Raw genomic sequence first — 18143 nt, forward strand, 5'->3', positions numbered from 1 at the left:
TTGGGATTTTCTATATAGACAGCCATGTCATATGCAAATAGAGACAGTTATATTTCTGCCTTTCTTGTCTGTATACTTTTTATCTCCTTTTCTTGTCTGGTTGCACTGACTTGAATTTTCCAGCATCATATTGAATCAGAGCAATGAGAATGGATGTTCTTGCCTTGTTTACTGTCTTGCATAGAAAGCATTCAGTCTTTCACTATTATGTTAGTTGTAGGTTTCTGTAGATGCTGTTTATGAAGATGGGGAAGTTACCCTCTATTCCTATTTTTTTCTTACAGTTTTGTTTATTTATGAGTGTTGTATTTTTTCAAATGTTTTTTTCTGTATCAAAATATGCAGATATGTATCTATAGATAGATCAACATATATTGATGTGTTCATGTGATTTTTCTTCCTTAGCCTGTTAATATATTGGTTGATAGTTTGAATAATGTACCAGGCTTGCATACCTGAAATTAACCTCTCTTGGTCATGGTGTATAATTCTTTGTATATGTTGCTAAATTTATAAAATTTAAAATTTATTGGAAATTATAAAATTTCTAAAATTTTAATATTTGGAAATAATTTTTATGTTTAGCCAGATACAGTGGTATGTGCCTGTAATCCCAGATATTTAGGAGGCTGAGGCAGGAATATTGTTTGAGCCTAGGAGTTCAAGACCAGTCTGGTCAACATAGTAAGACCCTTTCTCAAATTAAGTAAATAAATTATTGTTTTAAAATTGTTAAAAAAGAATTTTTATATTTATATTTATAAGGGCTATTGGAGTGTAGTTTTGTTTTTTGTACTGTCTTCATATGATTTCAATATCAGGATAATACTAGTTTTATAAAGTGAATTGGGAATTATCCTATGTATACAATTTTGAATTGCACTAACATTGTACTTTGAGTTTTTTTCTATGCAATTAAATAATATTTGAAAATGTGATTTTTAAAGTCTGAGTAAAAAGTTAGTTGTAGGAACTTATTCATCTTTATCTAACTTTTTCCTGTTTTTTATTATTTAGAACTTAAAATTTTTTTATTACTAATAATTCTATGGTGAGCATCTTCCTATATATCGTGTGAACTTGTCCTATTTATTCTTAGAATTTGTAATAGATATAGATTATAAATTTCATATTGATTAAAGCATAGTGTTTAATATTTAGATTAGATTAAATTTCATATTTAGATTAGGGTTAATATGTAATCATGTATTTTTTTATTATCATTAATGAGACCCTTTTATAGATCTGCAAGACCAAAGCTGATTTCATACTTAATTGCCTTTTTTAATGTGTTGTCATTTGCACTGATGGTACAAAAGCAATGGTGAGTAAAACTGCCACTGCCTTAGAATGAATCAAGGCAGTGGCATCAAACTGTGCTAGTAGTTACTGTATTTTTAACCATCATGCATCTGCAGGGGGAAAAAAAAGCCATACTTAGTTAAGAATATCTTAGATGCAGTAAAAATAATTTTGTTACTTTTTGATCCTCAAATATAGGTCTTTTTAATACTCTGTGTAAAGTAATGTGAAGTACACATAAAGCTCCCTATAATGGTTTTAAGGAAAAGCATTTGTGAGTAATCCTATTCACAATTGTTTGCACTGTCAGCTCAATTAGATGCTTTTTCTTTTATGGAATACCATTTTTACTTGAAAGAATGACTGACAGACAAATTGTGCTTATTCAGACTTGGATATTTGGCAGGCATTGTCTTTCAAATTAAGTAAGCCTATCATATCAAAGAAAACAACTGACAATAGCCTTTGCCAAAGATAAAATCCAAGTGAAGATAAACTACAAAGGAAAACTAAACTTAGAACCTTGGAAAACTGTATTCACCACTTTCAGTTTGACAACTTCCCAATACATTGTATAACAGAATAGAAAGACTATTCTGATGAAATTGGTGATGATATTAACAAATTTTTAATTGATTTTTGATGTATAATGAAATGAATCAGCATTTGGAAAATCTGCATAACTCAGTGAGCTGGTATTTGCCAAATGATTAATGTGTGATGTTAAAAATCATGTCTGAGTCATATAGTTTCATTCGAAGTACATACAAGATAGACCAGTGGATTTTAATGTAACAGGGTAAAAAAAAGTTTATTGATAAAAGTTTTAGATTATACATTGCAACAAACTTTTAAGAAACTACCACTTATCAAGTAAAGGAGAATATACACAGTTATTGTAAAAGATTATTAAAATATTCCACTATTTTTCAACTAAACATACTCCAACCAAAACAACATATGGCAACAGATTGAAAGCTGAAGTGTGAGAGTCCAGCTGCCTTTTATTAAATGAGACATTAAAGAGATTTTTTAAAAATGTAAAATAATATCTCTCTTCTCACTAATTAAAAAAAATACTATAATCTCTTCCTGGCCTTTTGGCTTAGATCAAAGTAAAAAAAAACTATCATTTTTTTTCCTCACAAAATGTTACTTATGTTAACATTTAAAGGATTTTTGTTATATTTAAATATTTTAAAATTTTGTTTTAATTCATATTAAAATATGGATAGAGATAACCTATATAAAGGCTAAGAAACTACCACTTGTCAAGTAAAGGAGAATAAACACACTTTAACTTATATTATAATAAATATTGATAGAGATAACCTATATAAAGGTCTTCAGTACTATCTAAGAGCTAAAGGGTCTATGTGACCAAAATGTTTGAGAACTTCTGGCCTACAGGATAAAATCCAAACCTCTGTATATGGTCCATAAGTCCTTCTATCATGGCTTCTGCCACCTCTGCTCCCTTCTCTTCTGTCTCATTTCCTTTCCACTCTATTATTCAGTAAGATGAAGATACTTTTATTCTGGAACTATGGTGTTTTACATCTCTTTACCTTTGCTTAATGTTCCTTTTGCCTTGAATATGTATTCTTCTCCAGCTCTTTGTATAAAGTACTGTCTCCAAATGCCTCTTGGCATCATTTCAGTTCTAACCTCTCTGTACCTCTTATTCTGTCTTTATAACTCTGTCTGTTGGTGTGCAATCCCATATCACTAATTTTGTGTAGGGAGTTTATTTTACTCATTCAGCCATTGGATATGCCGCATCCTCAAGATCTGATCAGTTTCCTGCTCTATAAATGCTATATAGTATGTTTTGCGTTTCTATGTCCAAAATAATTCAGTGTCTTTCCCCTTATTAATTTGGTTTCATCATTATTTGTTTTCTTCTTAAAAGTACTGTCGTTCTTCCGTTCACGTGGATTCAAAATCTTGAAATCGTCTTTTATCCTTCTTTCATCTTCATACTCTGTATCCAGTTTAATCCTATTGCTTCTTATTTGAAAATATCTTATATTCATTACCTCCTTTCTCTACTGCTGCCATCCACGCTTTGAAGTTCAAAATAAGAGATAAAATATTTAAATATATCATGGCCAATTTTTTTCCAGCCAGCATTCTAAATGATTTCAAAAGCTTTTGCTATGCTTTCCACTACTTATTCTTTTCTTCAGACCAGCTTGCTCATCACTATTGCATTAGTGACCTTCCTAAAATACTACTTTTATTTTGTATTTTCTCACTCAACATTTTTAGTGACTCCTCATTTCTTTTGGCAGTGTTTCTTTTTGAAGGAAAACTATTCTCATGGACTCTCAGTGTTGACATAAATTATTTTAATTTTTAGTAATACAATTTAAATATGTCCAAATGTAAAACTAAATACAAACTTTTGCACATACAAGTGCATAGCTAAAATAATTTGCAAATTCATAGCAAGGAAAATATAAAACAAAATTTAACTTAATAGCATTAATGTGACAGAGGATGTTATTTGCCATAAAAACAAGCTTAGCGTGAATATAGTACAGACTTTGAGTTAGGCATGAGCCTGTTCTACTGTGATGACTCAATTAATCCACCACTTTTCTGTCTTCGAGCTTCTGAGAAACCTTTGTTTCTACAGCATGCTATGATATCATTTGGCCTTCATTTGGTACCGATGTATCATTTGAGAAACAGATCCACCTCTAGCTTTTTCTCACCCCTCAGCCTGCTACAATTAAAATAGCACTACTTGGCTATAGTAAGATAGTAAATACAAATGCACATTCAGACACTAATAGTACATGGTGATTTAGGGTCACTTGGTAAGATCCAGATGATCCAGAATATGGGTGGGTGTGTGTGTGTGTGTGTGTGTGTGTGTGTGCCTTTGTGCATGTATGTGTAAAAGACAGAGTTTTAGTTGACTTGAAAAAAAGAAACTTAGACTTTTATAGGAAACAAATGGAATCTCAAAGTCAGCCCCATTTCCCCAGAGACTATAGACTCCAATATAAAAATCACTCATCTGTAGGATAAAGACTATATTCCTCATGTTGGTATCCAAGGCCTTTATCGATTTGAATTGAATCTCTTTTCCTTTTTAATTTGTTTTTCTTTTCTGTCTTCTTACTGTCTTTTAAATATGCTCACACTTTCCCAGATGTGTGCCTTTTCTCCTGTCCCTGTATAAGCCTGTCTGTCCACAGCCTTTAAGGACCATTCATGCTTTTCATTTCCCCTTGAAGCTTCTTCCTATCTCTTCAGTTACAATTTGATTTTTCTCCTTCTTTGAACTCTTGTTTGAATTCCTTCGGTATCTGGTACTTTGGCATTTCATTTCTTTGTATTAAATAATGCCATTTATAATTGTTTGATTTTTATGTTCTCTATATCACTAGACTTCAGGGGCTTTAAAGGCAAAATATTATCTTAAAAGTTTTTTGCATAATCCTCAGAACCATTGTTGATATTCTTGAAGCACTTACTAAGGAAATCAAATGATTAGATTTAATGCTCAGTATTAGGGATTTAATTTAGTTTCTCTTGCAAAATATGTGTTTTTTTAATATAGAGTATAAACAAAAAGTACTTTGCTGTAAAAAATTTGCATTTCTAAGAAACTAAAATGTCTTAAAATTTTGTATTTTTGCACTCATTGTCCTTCATTTTCAGGACTGTTGGGAAAGATCCTGATGGCTATCCGAGATGCAGGTTTTGAAATCTCAGCTATGCAGATGGTAGGTAGTTTACAATGAACCATAATATTTGTGAGGATTTTTTTTCAAAAATAGTTATAAAATGCTTTACATTGAATGTTCCCTGTGTACTCGTGAACCACATTAAAAATAAAAGACATACTTACTGAACTCAGTAACCTTCCTATAGTCAAAAAATGGTTTTTGAAATGATTTTTCCCGTATAATATTTTACTGAGAGAAGTAATATTCAATGATACACCTAATTTAAGCTTATAAGGTAAGTTTATATGATTCTGAAAACTTTAGTTGCAAAATAAATAAAGACCAAAAACTGTATTTTGTTCTTATAAACAAAAAGTAGAAATTATGATGAGTTTTCTGTCTTCTGGATTCTTAACTAAACAGATAATGAAAGAAGAGAATCAGTTCAGATTTTTGTTCCCTAACCAGTGCCTTTTGCTGGTTTTTGGACTTTCTCTCAAGACCGTCTTTGGAGTTAGTGTATTCTAGCAACTCTGTTGGCACTTGTACCGCTGCACCTTCAGAGCCCACGCTTGTTCAAAATTGCGTTGCTCATACATTCCTAGGAAACCTTTCAGTGAGAAACAACACTCACTTTGGTAGAGGTCATACCTTTGTGCTGTACTCATCAGTACATTCGACTAGAAATTGGGCAACAGATTATTATATAAATCAGATAAACAATTTGGTTTTTACCAAAATTGCTTGAAGCCCAGCAAGTTTATGCTTTTTTGATAGTGAAATACCAAAATAGCCATTTTGAAGCTGAGAATTTTGTTACCGGTATTATTTGTATTTTCTTTTTCTGAAAAGAAACAGCTTTCTACGAAGTCTTAAGATTACCCAAAATCAAGGACCAGGACACAAACTGGAGTTCTATTTTGTGCCAATAAGCCAAAAAAAAAAAGGGGGAAATAGTTTACAAAGTCATTGAGAAAAACTTAAAGACTAATGAGAAAGTTGATATTGGAAGAATCTTATCTAGAATTATAAAGTAATTGTCAGCCAAAACTTTCTAAAAGTATTAGCTTGGTGGTATATTAACAAGATTGTAGGATGACATGTAAGCCTATTTTAAAAAATATAGAAATGTTAGTTTTAAACACTGACCTAATTCTAGATCTGCAGCTTAGCATAGTGATTGGTGATTGGGTATAGTTTGTACTCAATGAAAAAAATAATTTTAAAAATGATTAATTGAGCCTATAGGGAAGGCATGGTAGTGTAGTAGCAAGCACAGTCATGGACTTTTGGAGTCAGAAAGATCTATTTCTGAATCTTGGGTCAGCTGCTTTCTAGGCATGTGGCCTTGGCCAAATGTCAAGCATTCTTATTCTCAGTTTTCTCATCTAGGCAATGAAAGCATTATTATTTGCCTAAATGGGTTACTCAGCAGATTAAATAAAATAATCATTTCTGGCTCAAATTCTAAGTATTTAATAAATGGTATCTTGTGTTAGTATTTTGTTGCATTTAACAAAACATATGTGAATGTTGGATAAAACACTGAAATCCAACAGAATTTCCTCCCTATAGTAGTAATGTTGCCCATAAAAATAAATCTTCCTAACTTAAATGATTGTGCTTATTGGCAGAAATTTCTCAGTGGGTCTTCAATCCTGGCAATAATAAACAAGCAAAATGGAGGGAAAATAAAATTGGGAATTCTGAGGCTATTTTTAAAAAAAAATAAGGTCTTAGTTTTTGAGAACCTTAGAATTTAATGAAATTTTATTCCTAACTAAATTTAAATTCAGCCTTGATAAGAATAATTCCTTCTAGACTTACTTTGTAAGCATACTTTTACTCACAGTTCTTTTTGAAGAGTAGCAAGAAGTCCACATGACTTGTATAAGTGCTTTATCACAAACCAGACTAACTAGGGGTTTTTCCGAAAGCTTGTTTTCCGTCTCCTCTAAAAGTCTGAACTACTTTTCTTTAGTAATATTTCTTTCTTGTGCCACTAATCTATCAATAGTATAATTAATATTGCATATAAATCTTCTTTTGTATCAAGAATGAGGTTTTATTCAGAGAGAGGTGTAGTGTAGTAGGTAAAAGTATGATCAATGGGGTCAGACTGCTTGAGATAGGATGCCAGTTTGAGGAGGTGGTATGACTCCTCTGAGTCTTAGTAGTCTCATCTGTAAGTTGGAGCTATTAATACTACCTATGCAGTAAGGTGGTTGTGAGGGCTAAATGAGATGATGCATGTACAGAACCTAGAATGATGCTGTTATCCATTATTATTCTTGATGAGCTGATCTTTAATAACACTTTTTCTTCAAAGAGTAATCTATGTAAAGTTTATGTTTTAGAGTAAAGAAGAGATTACAAGTGTTAAGTGCTAAGTGTGGCTTATTTATTTTCCTTTTGTTTGTTGGTTTATGGTTTTGTTTTGTTTTATTTTTTAATATAGTTCAATATGGATCGGGTTAATGTTGAAGAATTCTATGAAGTTTATAAAGGAGTAGTGACCGAATATCATGTAAGTATAAAAGTAAATGTAAAACATTTGTACTGTTAAATAAAAAGTATAGGATGCAGTGTTTTGGACTAAGCTCCCGTACTAGGTCCCAAATGGCCAGACTGAAAATCAATACAGAGTCATTCATACTAAAGTTCTGTGTCAACAACCTAGGTTGTTATCTGACCTTCTGAGAAATCAGGAGAGAGCGAGCCAAATTTCCCAAACAGGCTAATTTTGTTTGGTATAATAATGAAGTTTTCTCTGCCTTTCATCCATACAACAAAAAGTAACCTGAGGTAACCTGATGTTAACCAGTCAGTTACTTCCACATTACATTCTTCAAACTATATACCTTTCATATCTCCCAAAATTCATTGCAACCAGCCTGCAGCTTCCTAAACTCAATTCTCTTCTTTTTTCTTCCCCCTCTGTAGAGTCAGATACAATAGGTTCAGATCTTAAATCTTCTAGTTATATGACCATCGACAATTTATTTACCTTCTTTAAACCTTGATTAACCCATTTATAAAATGGGAATAATGCTGTTACCTACCTTATGAGATTGTTGTGAGAATTAAATGAAATAAATTATGTAAAACTGTCTCACATATTAAAAGTACTCAGTAAATATTACCTGCTATTATTGTTGTTTTTATTATTATTTAGTCTGATATAATTCTTTGGTAGTAGATTCCATGTTGATCATTTACACCTATATTTTCTGCTTCAACATGTACAGTCATAAAAAGGTGATAATTCCTATCTCATGCTGTTACTATGATCCACACTTATTATATGTATTGAATATCTTCTATAAGCCAAATAATCAGTGATGAACAAAAAACATACTGCCTGCATTTATGGAGCTTATGCTCTGGAGAGACAGACATGAAATCAAATGATCCTACACATAGCTACCTAAGGACAGCAGTCAAAAGGCTGTAAAGGAAACAGAAAGGTTCTTTTTTTGTTTAAAAAATTTGTGACTTAATTAAAAACTAGGGTGACTTAAAAATTCTGAGTCAATTTCTGAAGGAACATGTTATGCTTTTGATGAAGTTTTTTGTTTAACATTTTTTTTCCTTTCCATTTTATACATTTTGACAGCCTTGTGTGTCTATTTTCAGTGGTATCTGTAATCAACACTGAAAGAGAATGAGTGAGAGAGAGAGACAAAGAAAGAAAAAAGGAAGGAGGGAGAGAGAAAAAGAAGAAAGAAAGAAACAAAGGAAAGAAAGGAGGGAGAGGGAAAGGAAGGAAACAAGGAAGGGAGGGAGAAGAGCAGACAAAATTTATTCTTCTGTTTTTGGAAAACTTGTTCATGCCTTCTGCTCCTTCTGAAAATTTGGCTTTGACATTTATGTGTAGGCAGTACTTCAATATCATGAGGCAGAAAATCAGACTCAATATAATTATCCATAAAAAATCAATTACATATGACTTTTATGAAATAGCAAAATGGCTTTGGGGGATACACTCAGGAACTCTAATGAGTAGAGTTATGAGTACCATATAAATTATGAAGTCCTTTTCCTCCTCTTTTAGCTTCTGTAGTTTATATTAGCTAAGATGACTGCTTTTGGATCAATATTCAAATATATTCTGTAATAAATTATTTTACTTTGATGTTGTGTCTCATAAATCCTCCAAAGTCATGAAAATGGTTTACATGACCCTACATGGTCTGGCCTCATCATCTCTTACTACTTTCCCATAGTCTCACTCAGCTCCTAGCCTCTAAGCTGATCTTCATATATCCCTACTGTACTTCTGCCTCAAAGTCTTTATATCCATTTTCACTTCTGCCTAAAGTATTCTTTCCTATTCAAGAGGGTGAAAAAAATATTTTTTGAGTGTTCTAGACACTGTGAAAGGCATTTTTCTTGGATCATGTTTTTCATTATACTGCTTTATATAGAGAGCTAAGAATCTTAAAACAGTATACTTATATTTTTCCCCTATTATTCTGTGTGCTGTTGTTCTCATACATTTTACATCTATATATGCTATAAACCCAACAATACACTGCATTTGCTTTGAACAATTATGTTTGAAAGCAACTAAAAATACCAAAATTAGCTAGATGTGGTGGTGGGCGCCTATAGTCCCAGCTACTCAGGAGGCTGAGGCATGAAAATAGCTTGAACCCTGGAGGCTGAGGTTGCAGTGAGCCAAGATCGTGCCACTGTGCTCCAGCTAGGCAACAGCAAAACTCTGTCTCAAAAAAAAAAAAAAAAAAGAAAAGAAAACAACAGAAAGGAAAAAGGAAAAAAAAGAAAAACCAACTAAAAAATAAAAATGCATTTTATGTTTATACTCGACATGTTTACTGTTGCTTTGTATAGATTTATATTTTTGTCTGGTATTTTTTTCCTTCTGCCTAAAGAACTTCCTTTAATATTTCTTATGATATGATGATTCTGATGGTGAATTGTATCAGGTCTTTTTCATCTTAAAACATCTTCCTTTTTTCTTCATTTTTGAAAAATATTTTCTCACCTGGGTATAGAATACAGATTTACATTTTTTGGTCATCGTTGTTGTCATCCTTATCTTTTTCCCACTGTTATATAATGTTCTTCCCCCCATCCCCCCAACCCCCTGGCTGCTTATAAAGCTTTTTGTTTTTGTTTTTAGCTAATTTTATTATTATGCATCCTAGTGTACTTCTCTTAACATTTATTATGCTTGGGTTCTGTTGGATCTATAGGTTTATGGGTTTCAGCAAATTTGGAAAGTTTTTAGCACTTATTTTAAAAAATATATTTTATGTTTATCACCTTTTCTTCTCTTCTGAGATTCTAATTACACATATAATAGCTTGACATGGTTGCACAGCAGGGCTTTTTTCTTCTTCTTCATTTTTCTTTCTCTCCATGCTTATTTTTGAATAGTTTCTATTGAATGTCTTCAAATTTATTGCTCTTCTGCAATGTCTTATCCTGTTCACCCCATTCAGTGTATTTTTAAATTTAGATGTCTTAGATTATATCTCTAGACGTTCTATTTGGATCTTTTAAATATTTTTTTTATTTTCTCCTCATCAAGTTTATATTTCCTTGTATAATTTGAGAATGTGGAGCTTATAATAGCTGTTTTAATATCCTTTTTATGTCATTTATTTAATTGCTGGGTCTATTTATTGAGTTTTCTTCTGGTAATGGTTAGTATTTTCCTACATATTTGCCTGCCTGGTAATTTTTTTATTGGATACTGTATATTGTAAAATTTACATTGTTACATGGTAGATTTGTAAAGAGTGCTCAATTTTGGTCTGGCACCTAGTTAAATCACTTGGAATCAATTTGAAACTTTTGAGTCTTGCTTTTAGTCTTTGTAGGATGGGTATAGAGCATCTTGTAATCTAGGGCTAATTTAGGCCAACTACTATGGTGCAGTACCTTTCTGAGGACTCTCCCTGATGCTCCATGTATCATATAAAAAGGCCTTTCACTTTGGCTGGTAGAAACATAAACTCTTCTCAGCCTTGTGCTGTCTCTGAGTTGTTTGGTCTACTTTCTGGCAATTCTTTCCCAAGCCTCAAGTAGTTTCCTCTACACATGTGACAGATTAGTAGCCAAAGACTCATGGGAACTCCTCTGCAGATCCTGTAGCTTATTTTCTGCATACTCCCCTCATCTCTCCAGTATTCTTCCCTGAAAATAAGGCTGCATGGGCCTCCCCGAAGTCCAATCTTTGTCTTTTCAACTCATAGAACATTGGGCTGTGTTGTGTTTCCTCTACCTGGTCTACCAGTCTGGAAACTGCCTCTAGACAGTAAGACAGAGCAATTCTACAGCTCACCTCATCTGTTTCCATACTTTCAGGGGTCATAGACCTGTGCTGCCCATCACTCAGTGTATGAAAATTATTGTTTCGTATATTTTGTCTAGTTTCTAGATGTTTAATATGGGAGCGTAAATCTGGTCCTATTATTTCTTGTTGCTAGAATGCATTATGATTTTTAAAAGTTTTTTTGGGATGAAACCTTTGAAATTTGTATATATATATTTAGTAATGTGACTTCAACAACATTGTATCTCAAGAAGGCCTTTGCAAGGAAGATATACTAGAAGATCATTCCAAATAATGAGAGTGTTGGATGATAAAGCATTACATTAAAATGTGATAGAAATGGAGAAGAGAGAGCATATCTAAAAAATATTCTTCAAGGAAAAATGGACAGAATTTGGGAACTGCTTGATGTGTGGGATATAAGTGGGGAAGAAGTCACAGATGACTTTAAGGACATTAGTGGAACAGTGACACAATTAAAAGAGGAGGGTTAAAAATTGTTAAATTATTTTCATTCTTTTATATTACATATCACAGGACATGGTGACAGAAATGTATTCTGGCCCTTGTGTAGCAATGGAGATTCAACAGAATAATGCTACAAAGACATTTCGAGAATTTTGTGGACCTGCTGATCCTGTAAGTTATTGTTTAAAATATTAGCCTAGTTTGTGTTATCTATTCACTATTTTAACAGGTTTAAAATTTTTCGTTTGTTCCTTTAAGTAAATAATATAAAAGTTAATATAATATACAAAGTTTTCATTCAAAATGGCACTTCACAAAATTTATTTTTACATAACATTCCAAGAAAGATAATTTTTTTTGTTAACTTAGTGACAATATAGAATAGGCAGAAGCATTTACTATCGCATTTTCTTTTTTTCTTTCTTCTTGCTAAATTGTCCAGGTAAATACGTTTTGCAAGCTACATAATAGAAATTATCTAAGGTATTATATATCCTTTGACATAGGGGGGCCATAAATAAAGCTCTTATAATACAGTGGCAACATACCAATACATAAATAAATATGGGCAATGGGACTTATGTGAAATTTGGTATTCACTAGTATACCTTTCAATTTGCTTTGGGTTTTCTTCCTAAAGCAAACTACTTTTTCTTGGACATTTAACAGTGCATGTATGTATGTGTGTATAGGTATAGAGGGGTGAAAAGTAGAAGTAGCATTAGAACACTATGATAAAGCTCTATGCAAATATTAGAAACTTGATAGGATTATGGGAAGTATTACTGATTTAAACACTAACCTTAATGTAAATGTACTGTTTCCTGTATTTTACTATTATTTATAAGTAGTTTATTGAAGATGAGCACCCAATTCAATTTAATTTTATTCAGGGCATTATTTATTATTTTTAACTTTTTTTTTTTTAGATGGAGTCTCACTCTGTTGCCCAGTCTAGAGTGCAGCGGTGCAATCTCGGCTCACTGCAACCTCCACCTCCCGGGCTCTAGTGATTCTCCTGCCTCAGCCATCTGAGTAGCTGGGACTGCAGGTGTGTGCCACCACGCCTGGCTAATTTTTTGTATTTTTAGTAGAGACGGGGTTTTATCCTGTTGGCCAGGCTGGTCTTGAACTCCTGACCTCAGGTGATCAGCCTGTCTCAGCCTCCCAAAGTGTTGAGATTACAGGCGTGAGCCGCCGTGCCCGGCCATTTATTGAACACCCTTAGATGTAAGACAATAAATCCACAGCATCTATTAAGAAATCATCTTGTATCAAAGTACTGCTAGATTAAGCCCAGTAGGGGAGAACAATACTCCTGTTGTCAGTGATCTAAAAGTATATACATAAAGATCTTTTAGAACACTTACAGTGCCACATACAAATAAGAATATTGTTATTTCAGTAAAATCCAAATGTTGGATTGTGTAGCAACAGAGCAGTTAATATGACCTGAAAGTAGTTAAGAAAACTTAAAGGAAGAGAGATATAAGCAGGGGTTTGAAAGACAAATTAGGGCACAAAGAGAATGAGAAAAGATCTAAAGCATGTACAAAAACACCAATGAAGGAATTTGCAAATTTACTGTGGTATACAGCAAGAATATTTTCTTGACTTCAGTGGGAAATACATAGCTGGAAGCACAAGGAAATAGATTTTCTTAGATAGAGGAAATATGGTAGAGAATTCTGGTAGAGATGGGTGTGATTTTAGCCTTAGAAGCCAGGATAAAAATTGTAATTCTATTTAATTTGAATCCCATATCATAGGAAATCAGAATTCCTTGTATGCAACTTAATTTTGACTATACTGAATTGTTACTTTGATGCAACTAGATCAAACTAAATTGGAAGAGATTAAAGTCAGAGGCTCTAGAAATAGAAGGAGACAGACCTGATGACGTCAATAGAGAAAGTCGGCAGGACCTCCTTTATATCTTTTCAGAGAGAAAGAATAGATACTTAAATAATACATGTGGTTGTGATAGAGTAATGATTACAAGGTGACTCTGTTGCAAAGGACATTGAGAGAAATTGGTAATGATGCTGTTTATTGAAAATTAATTATAATAAATTAGGAAGGGATTGCTTTTTGGCTAGATGAGTAAAGGTAACAGTTTTTGCCATTTTTGACATTTTAAATTTCTGATTTCTGTTTGATGGGCAAGAGGGGTTTTTGTACTTTTTTTTAAGGTAAGTAAAACTGTGAGTGATCAGCTTGACCTAAAAAGCAGAAATAAATTAAAGAGATAAAAACTAAAACAAAAAAGGAAAGAAATAAGATGATTCATTGTTTTGTTTTCTCATTTATTCAATAAATATTTATTGAGCCCATGTCAGTATTTGTGAATATATAGAAGCCCAGGCTGGGCATGGTGGCACACACCTGTAATCCCAGCATTTTGGGAGGATAAGGCAGGAGGATTGCTTGAGGCCAGGAGTTGGAGACCTGCCCTGGCAATATAGTGAGACCCTATTGCTATAAAATTACACGTATATATGTGTGTGTGTGTGTGTGTGTGTATACACACATAATTATATATTTTTTCTATCTTTATTTTTGTTAATATGTATATATTGTGTAATAAAGTTGTATATAATATAAGCCTCAAAGATCTTAGCCTGTGAGTAAACAACTGTAAGTGGCTAATTTCCATGCAATATGGCAATTGCATTGTTAGATATTTGCAGGTACTCCAGGAACCCAGAATTATAGCACTTAGCTCAGCCTGGGAATATGTGACACAATGGTTTGAATGTGTCCCCGAAAAGTTCATGTGTTGGAAACTTAATCCCCATGTGTATATGTTGATGGTATTTGGAAGAGGGGCCTTTGGGAGGTAATAGGATTAGATAAGGTCGTCAGGGTGAGGCCCCCATGGTGAGACTAGAGGCTTTATGAGAAGAGGAAGAGAGACCTGAGCTGACATGCCCACTCTTGCCCTATCACCATGTGATATCATGCATCATGTTATGACACAGTAAGGCCTTCACCAAATGCTAGTGCCATGCTCTCAGACCTTCCAGCCTCCAGAACTTACAGTTATTTCTTACAGAAATAACTTTTAAAAAATATTTTCAAATGCTCTCACCCAGCAGAAATACATTTATTTTGTCCATAAATTGCCTAGTCTCAGATATTGTAGCAAAAGAAAATGGACTAAGATATGTGACAAATGTCAGGGGGGACATGGCTTCTGAGCTGAATTGTAAGGAATTAGAACTTAGCTTAGTGATGAAGGTGGCAAATGATGTGGTTAAAGTTTTGAATGCCTAAAACAACACTTTGGGGCTACAGCAAGCTCTTTATTACTGCTGGAACTAATGTTCAGCGCAAGGAATGATAAAGGATGGGGTCATTGGGGAGGAGCTGGGGAGTGAGCAGGTTCACGATCATAGAAGGAAGAGTCCGGAAAAGAAAACAATGCTAATTCCCATATTTTTTCTAGGTATTTATTCAAGGAACATTTACTGAGTGAATAGTATGTACAAGGCTCACTCCTGGGTCCTATTGCTGGGGCATAAAAAAGATGACTAGAATATGTTATATTTCCTTAAGGACCTCGTAACCTCATGATAGCTCAATCTTGAAACTCTTTCAGGGCCCTGAATCTTGTCTCATTAAGTATGGATGGCATTACTCTACTGTGTTTTTTGGTTCATTTTAGTTGTTTATAAGTCCCTCATAGCATTATAGAAAGTTGCACCACAGGGATTTTAAAATTTGGAACTGATTTAAAGTGTAAAATGTTAACAGTGGTTAACTTTAGGAAGTGGAAATATGATAAAGTTTCAGTTCTGTTTTCCTATATTTTAAAAAATTTCTTTAAAGTACTTATATTACTTTTATAATAAGAAAAATACTTTTTGTGTTAAAACCTGAAACTTAATGAACTTTTGAATGAGGAGGCATATACTTATAAGAACTCATTATCTTGTGTCTCAGACTCCTGAGTTATATTCTGTTTCTAAGTGGAGATCCAGGATGTCAGGCAGGACTGTATGCCTTTGATGGGTGTTTTCAAATCAGAAGAAATACTATAGTAGTGACAGTCAATCTATGTTTTGAGGACAGTAAAACGGCTCTTTCCCTTTGGTCTCAGAATTTCAAAATCCATTTGATTCCTTTTCTCCATTCTTTTCTTTCTCCCTTTTCTCTCCACCTCACCAACAAATGGATATTGAATGCTTACTGCATGCCGGTAACTGCTAGGTGCTACTAGGTTTATATTAGTGATCAAACCAATACAGGTTTGTTTTTTGAAGAATGTATGATCTAGCTCTAGGAAGAGATAGAATTGATAATTAAATAGTAATCTCACCTTAAAGTGCAGATGTGCCAGTCTATTCATGTATTATATTATCTTAAAATAATTTAGAAATTCATTTCTTCATTGCGTAGTCATTCCCATATCTAAAGAAAGACCCTTGGTGACAAGATGTGCAAATATAATTAGTGCTTGGAAGATGGCCAGGTACCTAATGGCCATGCAATAAATATTTGATGAATTAATGAATAAACTGGCTATATTATATATATATATATAATATATATACATATATTATATATATAATATATGTACATATATTATATATATAATATATGTACATATATTATATATATATATATAATATATATACATATATTATATATACAAATATATATATTTTATATATATATAAAATATATGTATATATATTATATGTATATATATATACACCTAACATCTGGTACTAACTTATTATTTAAATATTTTTTCTATCAAAATGGGTCCTGCTTCTTAAAAATTATTTTCTAAGATATACAGCTATTTTATAAATTGATTCAAAAAAAAGTTCAGCCTAACAGTGACCATTAAATCAGTTTGTAACTGTATATGTTGCAGATTGACATCATTTCATCATTGATGTCTGTGCTTTTGGCATATTCTTCCCCTTCCAGTTCTTATAGCTGGAAGGAATACTCATTATGTATTAACAAAATTTCTTTCAGTCTCTCTAGAAGTGGTGTCCAAAGAGGAGAGGGTGCACAAGACAATTCATTAGGGAGGGGGGAAATATTAGACTTGCAATTTCTATTTACTATCTACAAAGTAATAATGAGATTAAGTTTTAATAAAATATAATGTGTGGACTGATAAGACTGCATTTCTATAATTTATTTAAAATATCTGCTTAAAGCCCTGCAGTGGCTCCCTATTACCTTCCATAGGAAGGCTTTCAAAGTCATCCTTGAAACAGCCATTCCTACTTCTAGCCTCATTTCTTGCCGCATTTTGTGCCTTTCCTCTGTCCTCTGCATTTGCACTTTACCCTCCACTAATGTCAAACTGGGCCGGGCAGGGTGGTTCCACCTGTAATCCCAGCACTTTGGAAGGCTGAGGTAGGCAGATCACTTGAGGTCAGGAGTTCAAGATCAGCCTGGCCAATGCGGCGAAACCCCATCTCTGCTAAAAGTATAAAAATTAGCTGGGCGTGGTGGCGGGCGCCTGTAATCCTAGCTACTCAGGAGGCAGAGGCAGGAGAATTGCTTGAACCCGAGAGGTGGAGGTTGCAGTGAGCTGAGATTGCACCACTGCACTCCAGCTTGGGCAACAAAGTGATACTCTGTCTAAAGAAAAAAAAATTATATATGTATATCAAACTGTTTATTCTTCCTTAATAAACCAATGTCTTTCTTCATTCTTTCTTCTGTTTCTATATCCTTCTCTTATTGTCTTATTGACAGAGAAACTTCCTCAGCTATTGAAACTTTGCCCAAGCACCTGAGAATTAAATATTGGTCCCACCACCCTCAGACAGAATGGCTACTTCCTCTTTTGTGGCCTCATTTTACCCTATATATACTATGTTTATATCACCTGTTAAATTTTACTGTACTTACTTATTTACTGTGTGTCTACTTCCTGAAATTGTTCCCTAAGATCATGTTTTATTCATCTTAGTATTTCTAGCATGTAGCAGAGTACCTAGAATGTGGAAAGCACTTGACAAATAGTTGATGGTGGAACAAATGAATGGAAGAATACGTCTAGAGTCATATACTGGACAAATGAATAGATTTTTCAAAATAGAATATGGTCCTATTAAAAAAAAAAAAAGTCCAGGATTTCCTCCAGACTTTTGAATTTGCTTTATTTTCACCACTCATATTGTAGTATGACATGATATGTAAAATATTACAGATCTGTTAAATATATATGTATAAATGTGTGTATATGTGTATATATTCATATATACACATATACACATATATGAATATCCAAAATCTGTTAAACAGGAAATCTCAGAAGAAGAGAGCATCCACACCTGAAGACAGCTTAGCATAAGATGAGGAAGGTTCAGACTTGGAAAGACAACCTAGTATGGGGTTTTAGAGCCCAGGTG

At 33.2% G+C, this 18143-nt stretch overlaps 1 protein-coding gene across 6 annotated transcripts in view; it reads left to right on the plus strand.

Moving 5' to 3' along the window:
* Positions 1-18143, plus strand: part of NME7 (NME/NM23 family member 7) — a 229751-nt gene that overhangs the window by 115791 nt on the left and 95817 nt on the right. For all 6 annotated transcript variants that reach the window (XM_054495624.2, XM_063648948.1, XM_063648956.1 and 3 more), the window contains 3 exons: positions 4978-5042; positions 7444-7512; positions 11827-11928. In XM_054495624.2, the coding sequence (XP_054351599.1) occupies positions 4978-5042; positions 7444-7512; positions 11827-11928 (236 nt within the window). The remainder of the gene's footprint in view (positions 1-4977; positions 5043-7443; positions 7513-11826; positions 11929-18143) is intronic.

This window comes from Pongo pygmaeus, chromosome 1, assembly GCF_028885625.2.
Source record: "Pongo pygmaeus isolate AG05252 chromosome 1, NHGRI_mPonPyg2-v2.0_pri, whole genome shotgun sequence".
Lineage (NCBI taxonomy): Eukaryota > Metazoa > Chordata > Mammalia > Primates > Hominidae > Pongo > Pongo pygmaeus.